Source organism: Battus philenor, unplaced genomic scaffold, assembly GCF_028537555.1.
Source record: "Battus philenor isolate CCGP_79_NKW_IND1 unplaced genomic scaffold, ilBatPhil1.0.hap1 SCAF_11, whole genome shotgun sequence".
In the NCBI taxonomy this organism is placed as follows: Eukaryota; Metazoa; Arthropoda; class Insecta; order Lepidoptera; family Papilionidae; genus Battus; species Battus philenor.
In genome coordinates this window covers 752,129-764,282 of record NW_027181673.1, presented here as the reverse complement: position 1 = coordinate 764,282, position 12,154 = coordinate 752,129, and the positions used below count along the sequence as shown (strand labels likewise).

The 12,154-nt window shown below is 32.8% G+C and overlaps 2 protein-coding genes and 1 non-coding gene across 3 annotated transcripts; 2 read left to right on the top strand and 1 right to left on the bottom strand.

The window, feature by feature from the left end:
* Positions 1–423: 423 nt before the first annotated feature.
* LOC137929340 (poly(A) RNA polymerase, mitochondrial-like) lies at positions 424–5,637 on the bottom strand. The gene is made up of 7 exons (XM_068772238.1): positions 5,513–5,637; positions 5,268–5,443; positions 4,532–4,855; positions 4,111–4,239; positions 2,902–3,113; positions 2,009–2,241; positions 424–1,305 (listed from the first exon to the last, which is right to left on the bottom strand). Exons 1-7 carry the CDS (start codon positions 5,604–5,606, stop codon positions 680–682), a joined length of 1,794 nt encoding a protein of 597 aa, XP_068628339.1. The 5' UTR covers positions 5,607–5,637; the 3' UTR covers positions 424–679.
* Positions 5,638–6,215: 578 nt separating this feature from the next.
* mRRF1 (mitochondrial ribosome recycling factor 1) lies at positions 6,216–7,254 on the top strand. Its single transcript, XM_068772225.1, has one exon. It carries the CDS (start codon positions 6,299–6,301, stop codon positions 7,043–7,045), a length of 747 nt encoding a protein of 248 aa, XP_068628326.1. The 5' UTR covers positions 6,216–6,298; the 3' UTR covers positions 7,046–7,254.
* A 3,954-nt stretch (positions 7,255–11,208) lies between these two features.
* On the top strand, positions 11,209–11,280 carry TRNAT-CGU (transfer RNA threonine (anticodon CGU)). Its single transcript has one exon. It is a non-coding gene; the product is annotated as a tRNA-Thr (tRNA).
* The last annotated feature ends 874 nt before the right edge of the window (positions 11,281–12,154 follow it).

The window sequence follows — 12,154 nt, the reverse complement described above, 5'->3', positions numbered from 1 at the left end:
CCTGTACTATGAAATTTTGTAATTTGTACAGATCAGTCAGTTTAAATTACCATTATGGCATTTATGTCTTCAAATTTTGTTGATTTGAAATTAATCATTTTTATAATTATATTCGTACAGGTTTCACAATTTGAAATATCATCTTTGATTATAATTACAATAAATTGAATGTTCAAATATTTATTTACAACTCTATATATACTGAATCGACTTAATCTTTCTTTACAAACTGTGCAGTTTGGTACAACTGAAAAAATGAAATTTATGTAAACAAACAATTTCAGCCAAAGCCTTAAGCAATAATGCAGCAGGTATATCATTAAATTTTAATTTAGTTATGATATTTTTCACAGATTATATATATATATATATATATATATATATATATATATATATATATATAAATGTGTGTGTGTGTGTGTGTGTGTGTATAAATCAAATGCCTTTTTTATCAAATAGTAACATATCATAATGATTAAATTTTATTAATATTGTAACATAAACTTTAAAATTATATCAGAAACGGGGTTCATGATGTTATAAAATGGGTGGAGATGGCAGTGCTTTATTAGTACTGAAACACTGAGGAAAATCTTTCTCCATTGCAGTCACTTTCATTAAAGACATCATCCAGGTAAGAAAATCTTAAATTACATACAACTATGTCATAGACAAACGATCACCTCACCTTATTTCTTCTTATCCTGTACACTTCACTTGCTATTTGAGTGTTCTTGAATTTCAACTTCTGTTCTTTTTTCTCCACAGTCACTATATCAGCTTTCATCTCTTTCACACTCTTGTCAATTTCCGCATCACTTTTATTTGTTGTTTCACTTGGGTCGTCATTAAATAGGTCCTTCACTGACACTAGACGATGAGAGTTACCCACACGGAGAAGTTTCTTCAAGCCTTTCAAGTTTGATCTTTCCAGGAGGCCAATTAGACCCCAGTCGTCTCCTTTCTTGCCGTCAAGTCCTGTCTCCAGATGCCAGGCGGCGTTCCTCACTTCCAGACGGAATCTCTCGCACTCCTCGTAGCTGACGTTTCTGCTCACATTCAATGCCTTTTCCAAGGGGTTCACTATGTACAAGGGCATGGAATCAGGCTTTCGGATTGGGGCGCCCTCAATGATGGATATTGCTTTTTCTCTGAAGTCGAACTGTGCATAGAACTCGAAGAACTGAAGCAAGAGATCTTGCAAACCCTCATCGCACTGGGCATACGTGTGCTGGGGTAGTCTGTTCAAGTCCCTCAAGAAGGTGCAGTTGATGTTCTCCTCTGCTATCCTGATATCATCTTTACCTGCCCAGAAGAGGATTTATTACATTATAATCAACTTAGGAAATGTAATTTTCTGTTAGAGCATTTTTACTATGTTGTATATATAATTAAACATGTAAATGATAGTTTGTTTTCGACTTTTCCTAAATTTTTGTATCTGTTTTAATTTAGAGAGTTAAAAAATAGATGGTATTGTGACATTCCACTGTTTGGAAACAAACATTTTCAGGTACTACTCTGAGGTACTAGCTGTAATGGCTGTGAATTGGAAGTCTGTTTACAACTTGAATAAAATTTCATTAATGCTTATGCAGATGTTCATTTTTTATAAGACTTGTGGTTTTAAAAACTTTATCAGGTTTAAGTTGACAGAGCAATAAAGAAGTTTCTCCGATGAAAAATGATTGACAATGGAATATCATATGGCAAATAAATTATACTTTTTTCATATAATTTCTTATGCTATCATGAAAAAGTTGGTCTAAACATAAGTATTTATACATACATATGGGGGCTTTGGGCCCCTTGTAGTTTAGTTTGAAAGTCTCTATTATTATTATTTAAAAAAGAATGATTTTATTTTAATTTATTGTGCGATATTGTTAAGTTGATGATTCAATCCTGTTAATTCATATTTACAATTTCACAAACAAAATATATGTGAAAGTAATATCCTTTAATTTTATTATGGAATAGACTACAATAGTAATTATAAAATTATTACCTGCTTTATCGATTAAAAGTTTAAGAGGCGGCAAAATAAATCCTGTATTTCGTTTCTGCTGCAAAAAGAAGATCACCATGAGGGTGAGGGGGAAGTTGGTGATCCAGGGTCCAGGGTGTGGACTGGTGAGGCCGACCGCCTTCGCCCAGCTGCGTACCACGAACACCAGCGGCCGGATGCGAGCGTCCAGGCATCCAAACATCCACAGCAACTCCGACATGTGCACCCCAGTGCTAAGGAACACAAGCATCTAACCTCACCGGTGGTGTTATGAACAATAAATGCATAGAGCTGGCTATTGAGATGCTAATATTCTTGTCAATTCAATATACTGTTACTTAAGACATGAATTTTGACAAATAACTTTTAGACAATATAATAATTTACTATTTCGGACAAGCATAGTCATCATTCAAATTAAAATGCTGCTAGCATAACTCTGTTATTGATATATGTAGTTTTAATTTTGGAAGAGGAATTGGATTTTTCATATAACCTTCTTTAAGATTTCATATCCTTTGGGTATCATTTAATAGGATTCAAATTGCAGTAGGTATATCATGGAGGAGGTTCAAAGTTGTTTAGCAATATAAAAGGTGGAGGTCTCTAAAAGAACTAAGGTCACCAACATTGCTATTGCAGGGCACATCGCTGAATCAACTAACTGCCTTTGGGGCCAAAAGGTTCTCTAGAGGCGACAAAGAGCTGTGATCTGTATTGGCCCCCCTCTAGATACACCGATGACATAGTCAAGGATGTGAGAAGTAGCTGATCGGTCATCATAGTAATCTTTGAGGGAGGCCTATCCCTTGCAGTAGCCGTTCATCCGCTGGAATAACTTAAGGATGGCCACAAGGAAATAGAGAGAGACAAGAGAGATAGAGAGTGCTTACGTGTTATTGGCAGTTAGGTCGCAGTGCAGCGCGGCGAGCTGGTGCGTGCACTTGAGGATAGGCACGCGCGCCGCCAGCACTCGCACTACGCCTGCTGCACCCGGTACGCGCAGCTCCAGGAGCGTGCCCAACAGCGCCAGCTGCTGCGCGGTACCGCGCGTGCGATTCGCCGCATGCTTCTCCTGGTACACCAACCGCCGCCTATCGTCGCTCTGCCACCAACATATTAACTTCAATTTTACTTTGTGGTATTGTGCTTGCCATATCGATAACAAAAATATTAATTTTGCTGTGTATCAGTAGGAATAAAGGAACCACACAAGTTGTTTATTTTTTTCGATTTGGCTCTCCGCAAAGGAAGGCTTGCTACTAGTGGAACAAATAAAAAATATGCGTAAAGACAAGTGCGTGCAATTGGAAAGCGAAGGGGCGTTTTTTGCCACTGATAAATATGGAATATATGTTTTGCAGTACTACTACAGCAGTACTACTGTCTTTTGATGTCACTAAGCACTATGACTTTCACTTGAAATAAGTTATGATAGTCAAATCTTAGCAATTATAGACTGAATAATGATAGCAGAATATGACTTTGACTTTGATGTTATGAAAAAACTTATCCTGAAACCAAAACTCTAAATCATATTTGATGTTAATCAATCCAAGCATGAGCTGCTTTGTCTAGTTGAAGGCATTTATCATAACTACACGACAAGTAATGTGGCAGTAAAGCTATATTAGTAATAAGTTTAAAGAATTTTGTACATATAATACAAAACTGCAGTTTATTGCACAAAATAATAAATTTGTGTTAGTCATCTTCCTGCGATGCAAAATTGTATTACTTCTTAGCATTACATGGAGTCACTGTATGTGTGCCCATTACATTGTATAAAGTAAGGATGGGTACAGAGCTGATAATCTAAATACTAGGCTTAGTGAGGCCTCAATGCAATGCATTGGTGCACCAGAGTTGACCCTACCAATGCTGTTTTAGAAACCCATTCTAAAAATTAACACCTGTTACCTCTAACCAGCTGATGGATTTATGCTTGCAAGCATAAATATATCAGTTGGTTATAAAGAGATTTCACTGTTATACCTCTCGCTCCTATACTCCTACAGCACTTTCAAAATCACTATGAATTTTTTTTTAGTTACTCTATATATAATAAGCAAAATCAACTAATGTTAAATGCATCAAATTACCATATCATTATTTAAAATACTGGTAAGAACCAGATCCAAGTCACAGCCCATTTTCCCACAGCCATTGACAGATGAGCCGAATGGATGCACCTCCGTATTTGCATATAGACTGCTGAATATTACTTCAAACTGAAAAAATAGAGACAGTTGAAATTTTAATGCCGTCAGTTCAAGACATTTACATCCTATGCAAGGTATAGGTCACCTCCAAAGTTGTTTTTGTTAGTATGAATTTTATAAGATTGTATCCCAGGAATCTAACCCATAACCTATGACCACATGTCTCAGTCCTCTACTGCTTGGCTACCGCATGGCTTCCTATATTGTTTCAATGGAGCAATGGTTATTTGAACATTGATTATTAGTACTAAATAGTATTATCCTCCAGTAACTTACTATAAAATATTGAAGACTGTCTCACCTGCCTTGCCACCATGTATCGGAGTCTCACACCTAAATCATTCAGCTTTGTTCTCTCATACAAGTGTTGAATCTGACTGGAGACTGTCTCACAATTATGTAACTCCTCCAACAGGATTTCATTGTCAACTGAAACAACACCATCTGTGGTCGCTAGCCTCTTTGTATTTGGGCAGTTTAATTTTGCTTTGTTATTCCCTACCGACTTAAACCAGAGAAATGGCGACTTGATTGGCATTACATCTGGATTGTTTTGATGAGAACTGCATGCTTTCAGAACTTCTTTAACACTCTCCTCTGTTGCAAACTCAATAAGCATGAAGTGCTGTAAACAAGAACAAAACTTCCATTAAATAAACAAATAATATACATTTTACTAGACAGGGTATCATATGAAACAGCTGAAAAATAATAATATATGCTGCATATTTTTAGAATTATTACCATTCACCATTCATCCTAGAATGTTCTTTCTTAAACTATGACTACAAATGTTTACTTTTTTTTCTTTTGACTTTCATTGTGCTATTTGGTTAGTATAGAAAAGTTTCCCTTCTATATACAAACTAGCACTGCACAATTCCACTACAAGGAATAAGGAAACCACTCGGAATATTTTTTATGTTGATGAGTTTTATAGTAAATTGAATAAAATGGGTAGGTATTAGCGTAACTTTGTTAAGTCATTTTAAATATATATATATATATATATTTAATAATTATAAACCATTTAACACCTCTCTTTCGGAGTTCCTGTAGTGGTGAATGTCTTTAATTGAAGCGTATTTTGAACAATATCCGTACAGTTCGTTAAAAGAGGACTCCGAATTAACTTGGACCACAATACTTCGTCGCGCCTCGCCCTTCCGCTCGGCGACCACATCATTGAATTTCTTAAATTTTCTTACGGGATCTGAAAATCATCTGAAAATATAACCTCCAAACCACCTTTAACTTCACAAAATTTTCAAATCATCAATACCTGAATAATTACGATAAAACAATAATTTAAATGTCGAGGTGTTTAAAGTCTTTCGAAATATACATAATTTTCCTGTTTGAAAAAAGACAGTCATTTTAAACGATAATATATAAACATAACATCAATTCAAATTTGATATACCAAAACGTCAATGTCAACTAATGTAAGACCCAAGATTTATATCTACATAGTACACATAAAAAGGAACGCAAAACTAATTTCATGTTTATATCCTTTTTATTATTTAAAATATAGTAAGACATATTTTCCCAAACGTAACTAATAAATACTTTATAAATATTGAATTGGCCAATAGAAATGTTCGGAGTGATACATTTGGTTTTATTTTAATAATTAACTGCTAAGATTAAATTAATGCTACAAAGTTTTGACAGAGTACTTTTTCGTAAGTCATAATAATGACTCCATGATATGAGAATCATATTGAAAATAAAGTTAAATGTCACAGGCTTTCGCTGTGTGGTACACATGTGTATGCTTATTGTAAAAAAATTAATGAATGACAAAGAAATCATATCGCAATAAAATATTTCACGTAATTAACCGAATGTCGCAAAAGCTTAAATAAAAATATTTATCTTTTATAAATATAACAAAAACCGAATTAAAATATTAGTGTATATATCACATGTTACCGGAGCAAGTGCATAATCTGTGGTTATTATTTTTACTTACGTCAAGTCTGCCGAGTACTTGGTGAAATATCTGTATTAAAATAAATAAACCAGTTATTATTTAGGTTTAAGTTTATTACATTTATTAATAATGGGAACTCGAATATTACAAAGGTTGCTACCTGTTATAAATCATTCTTTTAAAAGTTATCCTAACCTCAAACACGAAAGAATTATCACAACTCCATTAAATTTTCCTATAATAAGAAATTATGCCAAGAATAAAGACAAAGGGAAAGATAAAAAGGGGAAGGGTGCGAAAGTGGATATTAATCCTGCAATGATGGCGGAAGTGGTTGCAGTGGATAAAATTCAAGATAGATGTAAAGCAGCAATTGAGAAAATGAAAGATGATTTCGCCAAAAACTTATCACTCCGTTCCACAACCGGCTCCATTGAATCGCTTCAAGTAAAGTTCGATGGGAAGGAATATGAGCTTCAAGAACTCGCGCAGATTGTTCGTAAAAATCCAAAAACAATAGTAATTAACTTTTCATCCTTCCCTCAAGTCATACCTGATGCTTTAAAAGCGATTAATAATTCTGGTTTGAACCTTAATCCCCAGCAAGATGGTACCACGTTGTATGTGCCTGTTCCAAAAGTGACTAAAGAGCACCGGGAAGCATTAGCAAAGAATGCAAAAGCATTGTACATAAAATGTAGAGACACAGTTAAAGATGTACAAAATGATTTCATTAAAAAAGTTAAGAAGCAGACTGGATTATCTGAGGACCTAGCTTTTAATGTTAGCAAGCAAATAACAGCATTGTGTGATGAATATCAAAATGAGGCGAAGAGCATTTATGAAACAAAGCACACAGAACTTGTAGGCAAATAATATTTTATTTAGTCACCTAACTACTATAATTATCTGTTTATATAAAGTAGTTTATAAGCATGCCATGTTAAAAGTTGTTCAAATGATGTTCAAAGCTTTTAAAAATTTTAAGAACAAATTTGTAGGTTTAGGTTTAAGAAGGAATTCAGCTGCAATTTAAATTGTCAATCTTTAATCAAGTTAAATTTGATTATGTATAAATATTTACAATGAGGCATAATAAAAAATCTTTTTTATAACTGTTTTTACTGTTTTTTTTATTATTTACACTAACAGAAAGTGTGGAAAACTTGAAAAAAATCCTGCTTATCTTGTCTTGAACACTAGATATTGTAACCAAAGTAATTGTTCTAATTTTGCTCAGTAATTTCTCTAAGAATCCATTTATTTTAAGTTTGAGCAATACTTTTAATCCTGTAATAAAATGATTCTGAAATGTGACTACATTTTTTTTAAACTTTACTTTGTTAGGGTTTTTGTCTTTACACTATCATGGTAAATCTGACTACTGCGCTTTAAGGTAAGAGGTGAACTAAAAATATATATAAAGTTTTGATATCGTACGGGCCTAATTAAAAGGGTCAGAAGTTATCACCACCGTTGGATTTTAAGTAATATAGCCAGCTATATTATCAATTAAATTAAAAAAATATACTATTCATAGAAGACATAATATATTAATGGTTTGATTGTCTACATCGTCTTTAAAAATGTAATACGTTCATATTTTACATATCTTACTTCTTTGAAAAGAAATTTAATGCATTTGAATTTGTTTCGTTATTTTACAATTTTGGATCAAGTAGGTATTTTAATAAAAAAAATAACTAAACCGTAATAGATGCAAAACCAAACATCGGTTTAAGGAACAGAATAAACCATAAGTTTTTTATGTTTAAATATATGCCAACACTGGTTTTATCCGTCAAGCTGTCAAAACAAAGGTTTGTTTACAAAACGGTTCAAAGAACAATTCGCAAATTTTGACTCTTATTAAAAATGGATAATAATAGTAAAAATAAAGTAAAAAGTTACGGTAGAGTGATGCCTCGTGTGTATAATCATTACCGAAATAATCTAAAGGCAAGCTCTAGTGTTTTAACTCATAAAACTTCTTCGACGGAAGTTGGCGCGAAGCGTCAATCCAATTCGAACATTCAACCCGTTTTTAATGATTTACCAGTCGTGCTGAATGACTACGTCCCGGAAACTGTTCGTAAGAAAGAAGTGAAACAAACTTTAGTCGTAAAACCGAAACGGACATTAAAATCTTTAGTGCCTGTGAATGTACCGCCGCGAGTGATGAAGCATCGGAAGCGCGACAATTTAACGCCTTCATTAGAGCATGCATCTGCCCCTTCCGTGCTACAAGGGGCTCAAGAAAGTGACTGGTCTGATGCGCATCTGAGAGAGTGCTTTTCAAGTAGATCTCACACAAGAATAAAAGAATTAAAAGTGAGTAGATGAAAACAATTTAATTTTATTTATTTGTCACCCTTACTGGTCGACACGGCGTGGAAGGCCTACCCACTAAGTGAACCGATAACATATTCATGGTCGCAGTAAGTTACTGGATGCAGGCAAAGCAAGACAGGGTCATTGTGATGAATTATGTAAGAGACCCATGCCTTGTATCACATGTCTTTCGGCTTATATGATGATGATATATTGCAAGACAAAACAAAAATAGAATCATTGTTCAACTTTATCTAGCAATTGAGACTGCATTTGTACCAAAAATATTAATGCAATGATCATAAGAGGTTTTTCACATTTATATTAATTTAAAGTTGTTTATCTAGGTAATTTATTGCTAAACTTCTTAGAATTAATATATGTTACATACACTGGTCAACAGAAATATTATACTATATATATTGGTCTTTTTAGTGGAGTTTCTTTTTAAGTATATCTCAATCACTCCATGAAGGCTCATTCTGAAATAGGGAAGGCCAAAATGCTGTTACAAGTATTCACTTTTGTTGTACAAAAAGCCTTACTCCAGACTCCTTAGTAATGTTATATGTTAAATAAAACCATATATTTGATGAAAAGGTGTCACCTGTTCCTTTAATATCATCTGATGTACATAAAACACTCCATTTTAGAGATACTAATTCCAATAGTGTATTTGGCTATTAGCTTTGGGAAAGATCCACTATATATTTGAATTATATTTATTACCCAAAAATGTTAACAAGTCTTACCTAAAACATTATGTAAATGAATAAATAAATATAAAATTGTTGAAGGCTTTCTCTGCTACAGTTAAATAAGTTTGCAGTGTCTAGGTCATTCTCTTGTTTCAATTTTTTTAAGTCCAATTGTAAATAAAGTTTGAAAATTTCAGGACGAAATAAAGGCTTACCAGGAAACGGAGAAACTTATGAGGCTGAGAAGTCGCTTGTACAAAAGATGTGGTGTGGTTCTAAATGACGTTGGACAAGTTGCAGTTGATAAGGCAATCCAGGCAGAGGAAATTGGTAATGCTGAATATATTATCTTGTAATTTACACATTAAAACACAATTTTTAAAAGATATAGCTGAAAATTCTTAAAATTTTCTTCTCATTAGTGCACTCTTGTCAGAGAGGTCCTAACCAAGCCAATGTAGCTTGGTGTATGGTAAAGTTTTTGAAAATAGGTTTGCTTATATATCTAAGGTCGGCAACATGTGGCCTACCAGCGATATCTGGCTCTTTGAAGGATATTTGTAACTCTCAATAATTGTAGCTGTGAATCTTTTTATTTTTGTCTTATTATTCTAAAAAACATATTACCTGGGATTCAAAGATCGGGTAGTGTTAACTAACCAGCATCTGGAAAAGCTACTGAAAAAAGCTTTCACCAATAAAATCACTGATGAATACACATTTTTTCAAATTCATTTTACTTGTATCAAGAATTTTAAAGAATTCTTGATAGAAGTAAAATATGTGTAATTATACATATTTTTTTTTAATTTTATTAATATGCCATCAATATAATTTCTATATTTAATATCTTTTTGCATCACTTTTAATTACATGTTTAATTACGGCCAGCGAAAAATTATTAATTATTAATTTTAATGTAATGACAAAGGTTTGCAGAGTGGATTAAAAAAATGCTCTTTAAAATATGTAGTTTGTTTTTTACATATTATTTTATTTTTGTAGTTTATTTAAAAAAAAAAGATATTTACTTCTTTACTAAAACTTTTAATATATAGGGTGGGCCATAACAAAGTCAACTTTAAAAATAATATTAAAAATATATGTTATAATATGACAAAACTGAACTTCATTTTGGACTCAATGTCACCTCTTCTATATAACCTGGGAACTTTTCTAGTGTCAATCTTCATGCTGGCATTATATGTGTGACAAGTGGTACTACTGGAACCAAATCATGGAGTTGTATTCATTGAGTTCTTGAGGCATACAAGGAGTTATTTATAAAACAAAACTGACATTTGTTATAAATGTCCACGTTCACCAACGCGGCTGATGAAACGCGATGATGTGATCTACGATAAAGCTTCCAGACTCATTAGGTGTCTAGAAAAAAAGTTTAGTAGTGAAAATTTGTGTTATAATATTTTCATTTTTGTTCACAGATGCCAGCCCAAAGGATGCGAGGTAACGAACAATTTTATATACGTTTTATTTATTTAAACACGAATTAGTTTTATCATCTCAACCGTAAGATACCCATTGCTGGATATAGCCTGCTCCGAAGATCGCAATGTATATTGTTAATCTTATGACATATACAGTGCTTTGAAATCGATCTTTTAGAGCAGTGTTTTCAAATGTTGGGCATATAACCCACAGAGGGGCAATCTGTTAATTAAGGCGGACAATTCGAAAATGGATTCGAGACGAGTTGAACCTTAAAAGTTATATATGTTACATAAGGGGGCGTAAGAATTAAAGCAAGTCTAATGTGGTTCATGGTACAAAAAAGGTTGGTAATCTCTGGTTCAGAGTGAGCTTATAAAAATGAATATATGTCAGTGCCTTTTACTTTGATAACTATAGTATATGAGGATATGTATATGTCGATGATTAGCGCTAGATAGAGTTTTATATTTTTTTTCTTCTAAAAATCGTATTCAATATAAAAAATTTAAATGTGATGTAAAATTGAATTTAAATCATTATTTCACAGTATCTTACATCGCCTCTTTAGCTCAGTGGTAGAGCACTGGTCTCGTAAACCAGGGGTCGTGAGTTCAATCCTCACAGGAGGCATCGATTATCTCACATTTTGTTTTCTTTACCTAATTTTTATAAAAGTACTACAGGGTTTTTGAAATCAAAATTGACATTTTTATAAAAAAATTAATTAAATAATTTGAACTTATTTTGTGAAATGTATTATTTTATAGATACATTAAAATTTTGAGAAGAGTATATTATAAAATATTAACTTGTTTGTGTAATTATATTTTTACATTTGATTATTTTTGCTAAACTTTTTATTTAATAAAATATTTACGATTGAAGTAATTAAATTATTTGATATTACCGTAAATATTTTAAATAATATATATCTGAAATTGTGTTAGATTCTTATGCTCATTATTTTATCAGTTTTAACATTTGTAAACACTACATAGTGAAATCGCAATGAAAATGTTTCGGTGTTGTTTAAGGTATATAATAGATGGCGCTGTTACTGTATTTCGATTTTTTTTTTAATTTTTAGACTAACACGCACATACAGTACCGGGCGATAAATATTGCACATCGACCTTTGGAAAGAGACAATCGGCAAATTATAGTTTCGTAGAGTGTTATCTTTGTCGCACAACTGACAAAACGTCACATAAGTAAAGGTGCGACAGAGATAGCGCTCTACGAAGCCGAAATTAGATTGTCTCTTTCCAAACGTCGATGTGTAATATTTATCGCCGGGTACTGTACTATACTGTCCAGTAAATTTTTTTTTTATAATTATTTCTCCTTTAGATTCTCAGGCATGTGTGGTAGAGCTATTAGTGGTTACATTTCAAATAGTTAACCCTTAATATCCTGATTTACGAAAGTGATTTTATTTTAATATTACTGTGTTTGTTTGAGGGTCTAGATGAATGGAAAAATAGATTTTTTTTTTAATTTCGTT